General features: G+C 40.1%; 1 protein-coding gene across 1 annotated transcript in view; it reads right to left on the bottom strand.

Annotated features, from left to right (window-relative positions):
- LOC124274919 (phospholipid-transporting ATPase VD-like) overlaps positions 1 to 17,079 on the bottom strand; it is a 102,296-nt gene that overhangs the window by 10,268 nt on the left and 74,949 nt on the right. Inside the window, exons 26-27 of the mRNA XM_046710640.1 lie at positions 10,277 to 10,381; positions 7,526 to 7,713 (exon numbers count right to left, since the gene is read on the bottom strand). Of these exons, the coding sequence (XP_046566596.1) occupies positions 7,526 to 7,713; positions 10,277 to 10,381 (293 nt within the window). The remainder of the gene's footprint in view (positions 1 to 7,525; positions 7,714 to 10,276; positions 10,382 to 17,079) is intronic.

Genomic DNA, 17,079 nt, shown 5'->3' with positions numbered 1-17,079 from the left:
ATCCCGAGTTTGGAGTTGATTTGTCAATTATCCCATGCAGATAGTTGATTTTCATGAAAATACAAAACAAATTAGAGTTAGTGTGCAGTCAAAATATATAAAAACTTATTGTGATGGTTTCAAGTGTACGGAGTACATACAAATGAAATGTACATGAAGTAAATATATATGGAGATATATTTCCCTGCAAATAAATTTTGAGTTGTTAATGCATGGAAGAAAACAAAATCGTGGAATGAAATGATGCTATTTGCATTGGAATAAACAATGTACGTGGGTATGTACATATGAATGGGTATGGATATATTGTTAGGTACCTTTTTAATTTGGCTGATTTTGTTAGTTTCAACATTTTAAACATCTTAATTGTTTAGGGATTTTTGTTTAATTTTATTTTATTTTAGCTTTTGTTTATTTTGAGTTTACTTCACTGAAATTTTGTTCATTTCGCTTCAGCTCGGCCTGTACGTTTGGCTGAGGTTCGGTTTAATTCACTCGAATACAGCATTTTGCGCGTTATTTTTTTTGTTTCGGTACGGCTTATTTTCGTTTGTTTCACATTGGTTATGTTCATTCCGCGTTGGTAGGTTTGTTTCGCTTTCATTTCGCGTTGGTTAAGTTTGTTCCACATTGGGACGGTGTATTTCGTTTTCGCTTTGTGCTGGGTAAGGTTTGTTCCATTTCAGGACGGTGTATTTCGCTTTTCGTTGGCGTGTTGGCTAAGTATGTTCCGGCTTTGGTGGGATGTATTTCGCTTTCGCTTTCTCGTGTTGGCTAAGTTTGTTCTGCTTCGTGCAGTGTATTTCGCTTTCGTTTCGTGTTGGCTAAGTTTGTTCTGCTTCGGTGCAGTGTATTTCGCTTTCGTTTCGTGTTGGCTAAGTTTGTTCTGCTTCGGTGCAGTGTATTTTGCTTTCGTTTCATGTTGGCTAAGTTTGTTCTGCTTCGGTGCAGAGTATTTCGCTTTCGTTTTGTGTTGGCTAAGTTCATAGGACAAATATACGTTCCCCAGAGCTAACAGATCCATTTATTAACGAGGTGCTGTACCTTTTGCAGGAATATGACTATCTGGCGACCACAGGTGTGGGTCGGGAATGAATATTGGTAAGGTATATGGATTCTGTAATCAGTGTGCACTGCACGGTATTCAAAGGAGCCAACAATTCCGATGCCTTCTTCTTGTACAAAAGAGCGTTTGGATTTATAGATGGGTAATTCACCAGGAGTATCATAATCCTCTGGGGTGGCAGTATCAAACCATTGACAGAGATCCACCCAGCTCTCATTGATGTAATCCTGTATGAGGTGGAGAGGAACAGCTTCAAAATATGCTGTATGATATCTATGATCATTTTTATCATAGTTATACGAGACTTTGACATAGCAGTCTCCTTGAACTATTTCAATGCCCACAACTCTCTTTATATTTTGATTGATTTCATGTAGGTGTATAGGTTCCATTGGGTATGGTTCCACGTCCAATACTGGGTCTGTAATGATTGATGACTTTTTGACAGTACATTGACTGATTTATCGTTTTGTGTTGATTCTCTTTGGTTGAAAAATTTGTGATTCTTCACTGGCCGTTTTCGTCGTTTTCCTGACATGTTTCTCTTGACGTGAAATTCTCTCCGAATTGAGTCTGGAATGCTGCTGCCATATTCTTTCCCATGTCTTTCCTCTTTCAGGATCCGTCCATTTCACTCTGTAGTAGATTTTGTTATTTGCTCTCTTGGAAGCAAGAATTGAGTGAATGTCATCAGGATTGAAAACCTTGGCATCATTTGTTGACGTTGGTTGTTGGGTTGGTTGTTGAACTTGACTTGCTTCTGATTGTGGCCTTGATTTTGGCTGATGATGCTTGTTGTTTATTCCTCGTTTTCCCTTGTTTGTATTTCCTTTCTCCTTGCGATTGGTTGGATTACTTGGACCTGGGGTGCTTTGCTTCTGCTTAGTAACTGTTGCACTGGGGCCAGCAGAGTTTTCCGAGTTGCTTTCTTCTTCAGTAGGAGTATTTGGATTGGTTTTCTTACCCTCTGTTGTACAGGCGATTGAACCTTTGTTGAACTTGTTGACTGGGCGTTGTTGCTGTCAAGCTGTGGGTCGTTGACTTGTTCCTCGTTGTCATCTACGATGTCTGAATCCATATTGTTGCTGTTGTTGAGGTATGGTTCTGGCGGATACTGTGGGCGTTCAGCTGGATCGAAATATGGCTTCAGACGGTTGGCATGGACCAGTGGTTTGTGTAATTTGTCGTCAGAACTTCAGCGCAGTTTGTAGGTGAAATTTGGACCTAAATGAACAATGTAGTAACTGCCATACCATTTTTTTGTTAACTTGTTGCAGAGGCCTTTTTCTACTTTTTGACAATATAGCCAAACTCTTTGGCCTGGGGAGAAATCTGGCTCTTTAGCCTTACGATTGTATTGTTCAGAATACACCTCCTTTGCTCGAGTGGTGTTTTCAGATGCAATAGTCCTTGTAATTTCTAACTCCTCAAGCAAATTTGAAAGATAGCTTTTGTGGTTGTGGCCTAAATTTTCCTTTGGAATTAACGAAACATCTTGTGAAAGCTCTCATTTCTCCACCAAAAAGCATAACAAAAGGGGACTTTTGAGTTGATGAATTTGGAGCCATCCGATAGGCCATCATGATGCCTGGAAGCAACCGGGGCCAATTATTTTGAGTTTTGTTACAATAGGCTCTTAGTGATTGATTGATGTAGGAATTGAGCCTTTCTACACAGCTATTTGTTTGGGGATGCTATGGGCTAGTATGAGTGAATTTGATGGCCAAAAGTTCACAAATAGCCTTGATTAATTTGGACATGAAGTTCTGACCTCTGTCTGAAATTAAGGTCCTTGAGCGCCATACCGGCAAAATATTTCTCACGAGAACATCTGCTACCTCTGTGGCTTCTTGGGTTCTGAGGGGAAAGGCTTCACACCATCTAGATGCTGCATCAGTGATGACCAAAATGTGTTTGTACTTATCTGGTGTTGTTGGCAAAGGAGAAGGGTGTCAACATGCCATCGGGTGAAGACTTCTTGAACAGGTAGTGGACATAGAGTTGCCTTTTTGCTGTGGTAGTGCCTCTTGGTCTGTTGACATACCTCACATGTCTGGATATATGTCGCAATTTCGGTGTACATCTTGGGCCAGTAGTATTTTGGTCTCATGGTGTTGTGCATCCTTTCTTTTCCATGGTGGCAACTGCCAAACTCGGAATCGTGGTAGGATCTCAGGACCTGATTCCTGAGAGTTCTTGAACTGCCAGCTGTTTAATGAATTTGTCCGCATGGCCCTTCTGTCTCTGTGGGACAAATATGTATAAAATTCCTTCATCGATTTCAAAGGTAGTGGCTTCAATAAGAACCTTTTGGCGATCCTTTTCATTTTCTGTAAGGACATCATCTTCTTTGTAGTCAAAAATCTGTGTGAAATCTGGACAAATCCTTTGTAGATGACGTAAGTTGGGATGTGCATTAATATTTACCTGAACCATTGTGGCTTGTGTGACATCGTCACTTGTAGCGTGTAATGCTGCAACAACGTTTGCTGGTACTGTTTGGTAGTCCGCTTCATATTCAAAGGTGACAGACAAATGAGTTGTCTGTGTTGTTATGTCACTTGTTATGCAATCATCCTCAGTCTGAATTGATTGGGTGACGTGTTAGGATAGTTGTGGGCTTGTTGAAATGTTAGTATGGCTTCTTTTCCCAAGTGAAGTTACTGTAAAGATGGTTTTCTCAGCATCTTCTTCTGTTTGATTCTGACAGTTAATATTTTGCTCATATTCCCTGCGTGAGAGCGCATCGGCATTCCCGTTGTCTTTGCCGCTGCGATGAACGATATCAAAAGTATAGGTAGCCAGTTCTAATGACCATCGCCCTAACCTACCTGTGGCATCCTTGATGGATTTGAGCCACTTCAATGCGATGTGGTCTGTGTAGACAGTGAATTGGGAATTTGCAAGGTATGGACGAAATGATCTAATGGCTTCAACTAAAGCTAAACCTTCTTTTTCTGTGATGCTCCAGTTCTTCTCGCTGCGGTGAAGAGCTCTGCCTCCAAAAGCTATAGGGTGTTCATTATTCTTCTTGTCTTTTTGACTTAAGACATACCCTATGCTCATATCGCTGGCATCAGTTGCGAGAAAAAATTCTTTGTCAAAGTCTGGATAAGCCAGAACGGGTGTGTTACACATAGCATGTTTGAGTGTGTTGAAAGCCTGATCAGACTCAAGTGACCACTGGAACTTTGGTTTCTTACCAGTTTCTGCCTCTGAATGCTTTTTTAACAATGCATTCAATGGCAGTGCTATTTTAGCATAATCTTTCACATATTTTCTGTAAAAGTTTGTGAGGCCTAAAAATAAACGAACCTGTTTTTGTGATTTGGGTATTGGGAAGGTTTTAATTGCTTCGACCTTTTTGTCATCAACTTGGGAAGGTTTTAATTGCTTCGACGTTTTTGTCATCAACTTGAACACCTCCGCAGGATAAAACATGACCAAGAAATGAAACCTTGTCTGTTGCAAAATGGCATTTTGATGGCTTAGTGTTAATTTTGCCTGTTTGAGATAGTAGAAGACTTGCTCCAAATGTTGGAGATGTTCTTCAAAGTTTTTGCTGTAGATTATCAAATCATCAATGTAAATCAACGCAACTTTGAAAAGCAATTTTCTTAGCACTTTGCTCATGAGTTGCTGAAAACAAAGTGGAGAATTAGACAAACCCTGGGGCAAACGTTTGAATTGATAAAGGCCTTGATGGGTGACAAAAAAGCAGTTTTATGCTTTGAGTCTTCGATGTAATGGCACTTGGAAGAAGCCATTGGCAAGATCTAAAGTGGAGAAAAATTTGTAGCTTGGCCATTGCCCGATGTGATCAACAACATCGTCAAAAACAGGGAGTGGCCATGACATTGGTAATGTGACAGAATTTAATTTTCTGCAGTCACAAAACAAATCTATATGAGGCAAATCACGTTTCTTAATTAAGATGATGGGGGCTGAATACATTGAAGTGGACTCCTCAATTAAATCATATTTGAGAAAATCTTCTACAAGTTCTTCAGTGGCTTTTTGGAGATGAGGAGACTGGACGATAAGGCCTACACTTAACAGGGGATGGTTGCCCGTGGTCAATTACATGCTCGTGCATGCCAGGTTTTACTAAATCTGCAAGGCTTGTTGAAAACATGTCTCTATTTTGTCCTAAAAGCTGAGTAGTCTTTGTTGTTGGTCAGGCGTCAGTTGAGTCTTGGTCAAGTCGAATCCTAAATCTTGAGCAGTTTTGACATAATCCCTAGTGTCATTGTCTGACTTTTTCTTAACGCCATTGTTAACTGTATTTATGAAAGGTTGGTTGCAGTCAATTTCAAAGATAGAGTGGTTGTCAATGTGACTAAATTTGCCTACAACTGTACCCTTGTCTAAAACCTTTCTTCTTGGGAAGGATTCATAAGCCTAAAAGTAGCAGTTTTCCTGTGCTTTGAGAGGGGTCCTACCACCACGCTACTTCAGAATGAGCAGGTGAGGGAGGCAATTGGTTCAATGAGGATGAGGGAATCATCTTTGCCTCAGGCAGTTTTACCTTATAATGAATTTCCACCTGAGGGGCATATAAATTTGATCTATTGCTTTGGTTATCCACAAATTTCTTGAACTGAAGTGGCAAAATGAAAGTGATGTATTGCCCTATCTGAGGTGCTGTTGCCTATTATGAGGGAATGGCAGCTATAATCTAAGACTGCATCGTTGTCATTGAGGAAGTTTCACCTAGTAGGACTGACTGTGGTAATGAGGGCAGGACATAGAATTGTTGTGCAAATTCCTGATCTTCAATGACAAAATCTAACACAACTGAACCCAACACTTTGTGCAATTCAGCCAACACCCTTGAATGTGGGGAAAAGGGTGAGTTTCAAGTACAGGGTTGTTGAAAGCTTTGTTTAGAAAAGCAAACAGAAATGCAGCAAAATGGATGCCCTGTATCTATTAAACAAGTTGTTGTTTCAGTGCCAAATGTTACCTGAATTACACTTTTGGCAAGGGGCGTAACTAAGGACACAGTTGGAATTTCACTTGCAAAGTTACTTTCCATACCAGACTCCATATTGGCCATGACACCTTATAGTATGTACCGTACTATAATTAAGAAAGACAAGAAATCAACAATGTAAAAGTAGTACTTACAATTTTTGAAGACTTTTCTTCCTTGGTTGGTAACTTTAAGAGTTGGTGGTCCTTAATCCAGTGCTGAGATCAGAGGTTGATGCAGTCGCTTGTTATTCCATATGTTCTTGTTACTGGTTGTGGTTAGTTCCTGGGCTCCGAGGTTCGAAAATCGTTGATTCTCCACCAACTATTATGATACAGGTCTTAGGTCGAAGTCAGGGTTCTGGTGAAACCCCTTATCTATCTGGCGTGCTGGTCCATTTGGGGGAATTAGCTCAGCAAAGAGTCCAAAGTCACAAGAAGCTAATTACAATTTTATTAACAAGAACAAAAAAATAACATGGGTTGGCCACAGAGAGAGTCGGTACAACCCTCTTGGGCTGAGGGTTAGAGATGACCTGTGTTGGGAGTCTAAACCCTACTGACAAACAAATGTAGTTGGTGACTATTTATCTAAAATTGAAACAATAAAAAGATTATGATTCGTTGAATGATACAAAATGGGTGTTCCCTATACTAACCAATGAAATACAGAATATGCGGTATGGGGTGTGTCCTACAAATGAAATGACCAGACAGGGGGATTACTTAATCCTGCTAATCCTATTTCATCTGGCACTAATTGTGTTGACACATGTCCTGGAAGCTTCCTAATTTAACTGGCACTAATTGTGCTGACATGTTGCTTGGATAGTTATAGTGTTACAATAGATGGCTTAATGACCCTAATTTAAAGTGTTTGCACAATATATTTTAATGGAGGTGATGACATATTTACTTTATCAAAGCAGTTCATTAAATCGTCTAGACATTACTTTGTCTTACTGAAAGGTTTGAGTCCTTGAAACCTTAGGCTAGGATTTATCTTGAACATCTGTGATATTGTAACTTATACCTTTTTCAATAGTATGTCTGTGAGATGAGTTTACTACTCTTGACTGGAGTCTTTCTCTAAGCTATTACAGATACATGATGAAACTAATATTCTATATTTATATTTTCCTAATATCTGAATCCTAATATATCGCTTGTAGAGGTTATAATTAATAATGAATTTTCGTATGAATTATTATTCCATGATAATTGCAAGGAGGGCTTAGCAGGAGGTGAGGTGAGGTGAGGTGAGGTGAGGTGAAATTGGGTTTACCGTTGTACTTAAAAATATTTCACTCATATGAAGACGTGCATGTGTGTGTATGTGTGTGGCTGCTTGTAGGTTTTATAGTGCTAGCTCACTGAGCTCACTCTCCGGGTGGACGCTCTAACCACTACACCACGGAGGCAGCCTAGGCAGAAGGGAAAATAATGTGGTTGAGGGACTGTGAGAGAGACTACCTCGACACGTACCTTGGTAAGAGAGCTACCACACAGCTGATGATGACGACACAGGAGTGGATGGGCGTGGATATCGTATTCTCCATCACCCAGTAGGGGTTTGAAGGATGGTCCCATGTGAAAAAGATGGCATTAGAGACGACCGCAATCACCCAGAAGGAGAGGAAGGTCATGATGAGGATAAGCCTCTGGATCCAGATCTGAATAAATAACAATGATTATAATAAATATAGTTGCAAGCAATGGTGCAGGCTCCTTGGCTTTAGTTCTATCTATTGTATTTAAGGGCTAGAAATCATCGTCCAAAACGGAGCCAGAACACGTTTTTGAAAGGCGAGTGGATCTTCAGATACAACCGGGCTCACGGGGGTCATGCGCTTTTTAAGAAGTTCCGGAGAAGAAATAGTTCCCTCTTTAAAAGGCTGTATCTCAGTTGTTCTTGGGTCTACGGTCAAAACAATTAGTATTCTGGAATCACCAAGACGTCATCTACCATTGTGCAGAATTTGCACAATGGTTACTGGACATCAGTTATGGAAAGTTTCGAATGTATAGAGCTGATGGTTCGAGCTCAGCACTTTTTGGGAGCAAACTACTCAGAAAACTGCTGAAAAACATGACCAAAAACTGTAAACAAAAATAACTGCCAAACGGTACATTTTAGCGACTTGACCCGTACAGGCAAAATTGTTGGGAATTCCATTGTGTATCTGTACAAGAGATTTGGAAGTGTTGGAACAATTAGTTCTTGAGATATTTGCTGTCAAACTTTGAAATTTTGGAATTAATTTTGAATTATCTCCCCTCGCTATTGGGCCTAGAGCCAAGAGATTTTTAAGGGGAATATCTTCACCTCGGCGGGCATCAATGTGATTTTTTGTAAGCGATTCGAAGCATTGGTTTAGGAGGTATGTTTGGTACAAAAATCGGCGGAATAATAAATAATAATAATAATCATCATCCGAACGATTACGATAGAACTCCTGCCTAGAGGCAAGGAGCCCTAGAAATACTAACAATTATTATTATATATTATTATTATATGATATTTCTATAGCGCACATATCCAGGCAACTATAGTGCTTGCTCAAGGCGCTGGTATTGTTTCCCTCGATCATTGGATGTCAGTCTCAACGGCACATGTGTTATCAATCTCAACTCCCTGGGGATCATACAACTCTTGCAGCCATTAGGCGCACCGAGTTATTGTGGCATTCTCATCCTAACGAGGTACCCATTCACAGCTGGGTGGACTGGGACACATAGTCACAGTACTTTGTCCAAGTTTACTGCACGTTGCTGTACCCGCAACTTGGTTTTTTGCACGTATTCACGTGGCCACCATCCGGTCATATACCAACGGATTCGTGGGTTCTTTTTAAGTGCACAGGGACGTGTACTGTACACTAGGGGTTGTGACAACACTGAATGAGTCTGCACACAAAGTTGACTCCGAGGTTTTTACACCCGGTCACAGGTGGGCTCGATCCCGACACCTCAAGCTCGCTGGATCACTAGCCTGGCATCTTAGCAAGCTCGCCCACCACTGCTACCAATAACTTGTTATTTAAGATATGTTGAATCCCCAGCATGTTCTTAATGTAATGACTCACTTGAAACCATTGTACATGTTTTATATACCTGTCAATATGCTAAATCTTATGGAGACAACTTTTAGTATGGCTTGCAAAGAATACTGAAGGAAACATCAAATTCAATGAAGAGAATATATTATTTGGATTTAAGGGTATGCATAATAACCCTTTGAATGCAATCATTCTTATAACAATATCTATGCTTTACAGATGTACTATTAAGAAAATCAAACCAATTGCAAACCTTTACAACAAGAAATATATAGATATTATCAAACAACAAAATTCACAGCATTCTCAGACTGTAAAACAAGCAAGCTTTCATGCCTTTTGGTCGTCTCTACATATGCTTTTCAGCAACCCTGTGTGATGTTTTAGATATAGCATTTAAATAAAAACATAATCTTGTGTACATCCATATGCACATATATATGCACATGTATGTATTGTTGTTTTGAAATGGATGGAAGTGTAACCCAAAAGTGGAAATTAAAAATATATATAAAAAAAACCAATACTGCCACCAGGACTACTGATGTGTACATACTGACTGACTGACTGAGTTTTGGTTTTACGCCGCTTTTAGCAATATTCCAGCAACATCACAGCAGGGGACACCAGAAGTGGACTTCACACATTGTGCCCATGTGGGGATTCGAACCCGGTTTAACGCTTTAACCATTAGGCTACCCCACCGCCCCGATGTGTACATACACCATGCTAGAATCCATACATAAGATGGATGCCCCAAGTGCTAACTTTATTACCCTGTCAATGGGTGACTCATGAATATATGGGTGAAAATGGATCTTCAGTAACCCATCCTTGTCGTTTAAGGCGACTAACCCCAATTTTCTTCATTAGTGAGGCGCTTATTTTGGTACTAAACAGTAGTAAAAATAAGATTTTGGTGGGTTTGTCATTTAACGCTGCACTCAGCAATATTCCAGCGATATGGCGCCAGTCTGTAAATGATCGAGTCTGGACAGACAATCCAGTGATCAACAGCAGTTGGGATACCATCACATCTGTCAACCAAGTCTGCGAGCCTGACCACCCGTCGCCTCTTACGACAAGCATGGGTTACTGAAGATCAATTCGAACCTGATCTTCATGGGTTAGTAAAAATAAGAACACTCGCCATAACACCATCTGTGACTATACTTACCCAGGAGTTGGTTTCTATCACAAGATGCAACAGAATAATGAGGATAAGTGCTGTCATGATCGTCGTACCGTACTCCCATATTCCAGCATTCTCTGCTGTGTAGGCCTGGAAACACAACACACACTCATCACCATTGTGTACCTATCCTGTCCATACTGGATAACTCTGACTTGTCACTGATGATGTCAACAGTATCACATCCGTATCACGATATCACAGCTGTATCATCATGATATCATGTCAATATATCACATTTTTGCCGCAATATTTCTTATCCATATTGTGTCATGTGTCACCAGGAATGGCAACAGGAAAATCTATTTTCAGATGAAAACCTAATACTGTGTCATTGAAAGTGTGTGTGTGTGTGTGTGTGTGTCTGTCTGTCTGTCTGTCTGTCTGTCTGTCTGTCTGTCTCTCTCTCTCTCTCTCTCTCTCTCTCTCTCTCTGTGTGCGTTTTGTTTTTTTTTTCAGGGGTGTCGACTCTGAAATAAAATCAACGGCAAATCAGGGCCTGATGTGTTCTGAAATAGAACCTGATGTTTTTAAAATAAAATTGACGGAAATCTGCCGATCAGAGGAATTTGCCATCACTGCATCACTATTTCAATATTTCAAGGATATATCAATGTGACATAACAGATCACATCATGATATCACAGTTATATCACATCACAGTCATATAATAATATCAGAGTTTTCAATCATCAGGACATTACAGTTAGAATACATCAGGCCCTATGATGTTATCATAGTCTTAAATCATCATAATATCTCAGTAACATCACATCAGAGTTATAATTGTCAATATCTAATCTGAAGCCCATTTCTGGTGTCCCCCGCCGTGATGTTGCTGGAATATTGCTAAAAGCGGCGTAAAACCAAACTCAGTCAGTCAGTCTGTATTATGATATAACAGCATGAGTGTAGGCATGGAGATTTTACACCGCTTTTAGCAATATTCCAGCAACATCACGGCGGGGGACACCAGAAATGAGCTTCACACATTGTGCCCATGTGGGGATTCGAACCCGGGTCTTCGGCGTGACGAGCCAACGCTTTAACCACTAGGTTACCCCACCGCCCCATTTGTTTTACTGTTTTAGTTAGTGAGTGAGTTTAGTTTTACACTGCTTTTAGCAATATTCCAGCAAATTCACAGTGGGTGACACCAGAATCATTTGACAACACAAGTAGTTACATAGCCTGATGTTATGGTCTACACATCTTCTGACTGCCAGTACAACGTCCTACTTCAACATACGAAACTCACTTCTCATTTAACAATTCCAGTAGTTTGGAGGCCTGTATATATGGTCTATATGCTATCCCCTAGATAGGACCGACAGCATGGTTTCACCTGGGGCAGAACACTCTACTTCTATCGATATCAGGCCAGTTCTTCAGTTAACAACTTCAGTAGTTCAGAGGCCTGTATATATGGTCTATATGCTCTCCCCCAGACAGGACTGAAAAGGATAGGGGGTTCTCCATTCGTAACTACTTGTGTCATTCCGGCAAGCCGCAAACGGGCACAGAGATGAAAGTAGTGTAGGACTATTTACAAGGAAAGATAACTCTGAATATCAAAACACGGCTACTCCTAGCAATTTATAATACAAATAAGTATTAAATAAATTTCTTATGTCATTAACAAATATCAGTAACAAGATAAATATATATTCACAGAAATAATAATGAAAATAGATGATCGCAAAGAAACTATTTGACCTCATTTCACATTTTACTACGCGTGATTTGATTGGTTTGCCACAATTCTTGGCAATAATGGCATACTATACAGGTACGAGTATTCTTGCAGGTCACGGAAAGAGGCGAGTAGTTACGAATGTAGCTTCTCCACACACCAGGAAACCTCTACAGGCAGTGCCTGTCTGTCTGTCTGTCTGTCTGCCTTCCTGCCTGAGGAGGGCGGTCTGCACTTTATCACTTTTCTATCACCACTCATCTTTTGCCACTGGCTATGAGGATGTTTTATGTCAATAAATTAGACTTAAGTGTCATTTTCTTGCAAATGTTCTTTTTAAATAAAAGGAAAATAATGATATTAAAATTGTACTGATGAATGGGAGGTCAGTGATGATACTTTTGGACAGATAAGACAGAATATGGAGAGATCTCACTTTAATGTCCTTTGATACAAATATATCAAGGAGATCCTGATACAATGAAATTGCATCATAATACATTCAGGCCACTGTGACATCATCAGTTAGCATGAAGTCACAATCAAAGTCACTAATCTCTCTGACACATGGGTGAGATTCATTACAAATCCAAAATTCATTCCTCAAATTTTAATCAGTTTGTAAACAGCCAGTGTCTGGAGTGTAAAATTTATCATAAAGTCATTTTATTGTGATATCTCCAAAGACAACAGTTTCAGATGATAAAAGGGAGAGTTTGTTCACTGGCACCAGTACACCACCAGATCTATCTATGTGCCAAGTTTGGTGAAGAAATAGTGAATGGTTTTAGAGTTCAGCTCCGGAAAAGAGCACTATCACTAATTTCATTCTAAGTCGAACTTGCTGCCATGGAAACACCAAAAATGTTTTATTCAGAATTCCAAAACTACCAAAAGGCAAAAGTACACCACCATATCTATGTATGTGCCAAGTTTGGTGAAGAAATAGTGAACGGTTTTAGAGTTCTGCTCCGGAAAAGACAAATGTGCATGGACGGACGGACGCACAGACAGAGTCCATTTTAATACCCCCACCCCACCGCAAAACGCGTTGCGGGGGATAATTAAATGTACTCGTCATATATCTTAATATTGTGTGCAAAACATATAACTTCTTTATTCCATATGAATAATATTTAGGTTCACATTTGGCTTTATTTGATTTATATGATACAACAGTGTCGCAATTTCTAATAGCTAAGCTAATGTTTTCAATATGATGATGCCGACTCCCATTAGACTAGAAGGTTAAACCGAAATGTTTATGAAAATAAACTGTTTTTATATTGCTGCAATCAAAATTCACTGAACCGTAAATGTAGTTATTTTAAGTCGTCTGCGAACTGGCTGTCTGCGTAATGGGAGGAAACGTTTCATAGAGATGCTCCATTTCAATGTTTAAATGTAGCCAATAAAAACTGGGAAAAATACTAACAGCAAATTTGTAGGAGGGTTGTGACCATAGTGTTGTCATAGTGTCTGGTTGCTGTAAGGCTCCTGCATGGACAATTAGGAGATAAATGTCATGTGTTGGCCAATTTCCGGGTGTTATCGAGTATTTGAAGCACGGGAATTCATTGGAACGGACGGCATTAGCCGGAGGTTTCAAATGAAATATTCCCATGCTTCAAATATTCAATAACACCTGGAAACTGGCCAACACATGATAGTTATCGACATTGTAAACACAAAAGTAAACCAAAAGGTCCAGACACGTTTTTGTGTCTGCACTTATTGACATTGAGTAGGGGTACAGTAGTGAAAGGGGTACCGTTTCAGCAGTCTCCCATGGTAGCATCTGGAAGAGCTACTTGTGATGTCATTTGGACTTTACGTCACATTATGATTTGAATGATGTCACCACTACAATACAATGGTGTGTGTGCGATGTTTGTATGTATTAATACGCATCGAATGGTCTTGCAAATTGCAGGAATCGAATACCATTCTATCATGTTTTTCAACCATTCAGATTACAAACACTGTGACTTTTGGTTTACAATGTTGTATAATAGCACTGTGATGCTGTACTGTAGGTGGTGTTGGTGTATGCTTCGATGTACAATAAAGGGTGGGCGGTTGCTGTGACACAGCGGGTTGAGAGTTGAGGGGTGAGGGTTGAAAGGTGAGAGTTGAAGGGTGAGGGATGAAGAATGAGGGTTGAGAGTTGAAGGATGAGGGTGGAAGGGTGAGGGTTGAGAATTGAAGGATGAGGGTGGAAGGGTGAGGGTTGAAGGGTGAGGGATGAAGAATGAGGGTTGACAGTTGAAGGGTGAGGGTTGAAGGGTGAGGGTTGAAGGGTGAGGGTTGAAGGGTGAGGGATGAAGAATGAGGGTTGAGAGTTGAAGGGTGAGGGTTGAAGGGTGAGGGTTGAAAGGTGAGGGATGAAGAATGAGGGCTGAGAGTGGAAGGGGTGAGGGTTGAAGGGTGAGGTTGAGAGTTGAAGGATGAGAGGGTGGAAGAGGTGAGGGTTGAAGGGTGAGGGATGAAGAATGAGGGTTGACAGTTGAAGGGTGAGGGTTGGAAGGGTGAGGGTTGAAGGGTGAGGGTTGAAGGGTGAGGGTTGAAGAATGAAAGCTGAATGAGGGAGGGATGAGAGTTGAAGGATGAGGTGTGATGAGAGGTGGGAAGTGAAGGCTGGTTGGGGTGCTAGGTGTGACATATACTAGGGGAATACGTAGAGAGTTGGGTGTTAAGGGTTCGTTGGCTGAAGATGTCTACATATCAGATTATTTAATGTCTACTTGTATTACTGAAACATGTTAAAACATTATAATCTGAGTGCAAATAGCCCTGTTAAGATAATAATTTTCCTAGAAAGTGTAGCAACATTACAAGACTCCCAAACTCACTGGAAGAGATCAAATATGTTAAACACAATTTCTCCTCATTATTTCTGTATGACACATAATATAACATAATTTGTTTTGACTAAGTGATTATGTCAAGATTGAATTTGAATTTGTTATGAAACATGAATCTAAAAACGACTAATATAAGATAATTTTTCAGTTTGATTTGTGAAATCATAATTTGATCCTGGACAACAAGTAGGCCTGAATATTAACAATAACAATGGAACAGATTATGCAACAAATCATTTGAACTTTACTTCACTATGTCCTTCATCCACTTAATCATTAAACATATTATGTAAATAACCTTTACGGAACAAAACTAGAACAATGATGACAACGTCACTCCCAGGGAAAATCTTTCGGACGGTGTAATGTTCCACATCATAAATGCCTCTATTGACAACCAGCCCCAAATCTTGGGAACAGCTTAAATATACTGATTGGGCTTTTTCTATATAGAAAATTAATGCCCTTAATCTTCAGACAATTTAACGAAATATTTACTACAAACACAATCCATAGGAACATACTCCTGAACACTGACCAAACACTCAGTGTTGTTAGAAAATGTAGATACAATTGATTTTCAATAGGGACTCGTCCGTTTTGTGTTTTTTTATTTACGTTAGTTTACACAACATCTCGCCAGTGCCATTGTGTTAACTGCAGTGTGGTGCTGTGATTTGCCAGATCAAGCTGTGATTTATCTACCAACACATTGTATCCAGTGACAGTGTTCTCTGGCTTAGTTCTGAAAGGAAAACCAAGTTCTATGGATATCCAACAACGGTGTTGGTATCTACACCGAAACGCCGCATTCATTGCAATAAGGAAGTTGACTATCCACAGAACTTGATTTTCCTTTATCTTTACAAGTTCTAAATTGCTACTCAAAGTAGTCTTGAAAGGGCACTTTGGCACCAACTGTTGTTAAGAATAGTTAAAGCGTATATATTATTCTCATTTGGGAGAACAGTGAAAGACAGCAGGTTTTCTACTAGCTTTACATACACATGAAACTGTATTCCAATAATTTATTATAGTGGGTGAGTTGGGTTTTAAGCCGCTTTTAGCAAAATCCCAGCAATATCATGGGACACCATAAAAGGGCTTCACACATTGTACCCATGTGGGGAATTGAACCTGGGCCTTCGGCGTGATGAGCGAATGCTTTAACCACTAGGCTACCCCACCACCCCTGACTTATTATATCATACATTACTACTACCACATGTAATGGATACTAATGGTTTTCAATTGGGTCAATATTTGTTGTTGTTTTTTAAATCTAAGCTTCATCCATTTCAAAACAGTAAATTGTTACGGGTTTTTTTTAAATGAGGGTTACCAATAATAATGGCTCGTACATTATTTGTAATAAATGTCTAGTTATTTTTTTGTGTAATCCAAAACAAAATTGTCCGAGCTATCCTGTATTTACCCTCAGCACAGCTATGTGACTTACCAGGTGAGCTATGAAGTTGAGGACGGCACTCTGATAGACAGAGAGTTCTGACTACCCATATATACCCTCAGCACTGCTGCCAGGTGAGCTATGAAGAAGAGGAAGGCGCTCTGATAGACGGAGCGTTACGACTACCCATATATACCCTTACCACTGCTATGTGACTTACCAGGTGAGCTATAAAGTTGAGGATGGCACTCTAATAGACGGAACGTTATGACTATCCATATATACCCTCAGTACTGCTGCCAGTTGAGCTATGAAGTAGAGGAAGGCACTCTAATAGACGGAGTGTTCTAACTACCCATATATACTCTCAGTACTGCTGCCAGGTGAGCTATTAAGTAGAGGATGGCACTCTGATAGACGGAATGTTATGACTACCCATGTATACCCTCAGTACTGCTGCCAGTTGAGCTATGAAGTAGAGGAAGGCACTCTAATAGACGGAGTGTTCTAACTACCCATATATACTCTCAGTACTGCTGCCAGGTGAGCTATTAAGTAGAGGATGGCACTCTGATAGACAGAGCGTTATGACTACCAATATATACTCTCAGTACTGCTGCCAGGTGAGCTATGAAGTAGAGGAAGGCACTCTGATAGACGGAGGGTTATGACTACCCATATATACCCTCAGTACTGCTGCCAGGTGAGCTATGAAGTAGAGGATGGCACTCTGATAGACGGAGCGTTATGACTACCCATATATACCCTCAGTACTGCTGCCAGGCGAGCTATGAAGTAGAGGATGGCACTCTGATAGACAGAG

Source organism: Haliotis rubra, unplaced genomic scaffold (genome assembly GCF_003918875.1).
Source record: "Haliotis rubra isolate DU_JTF1 unplaced genomic scaffold, ASM391887v1 Scf1, whole genome shotgun sequence".
Lineage (NCBI taxonomy): Eukaryota > Metazoa > Mollusca > Gastropoda > Lepetellida > Haliotidae > Haliotis > Haliotis rubra.
The sequence above is the reverse complement of the archived record's forward strand: the minus strand, read 5'-3'. Positions and strand labels throughout refer to the sequence as shown.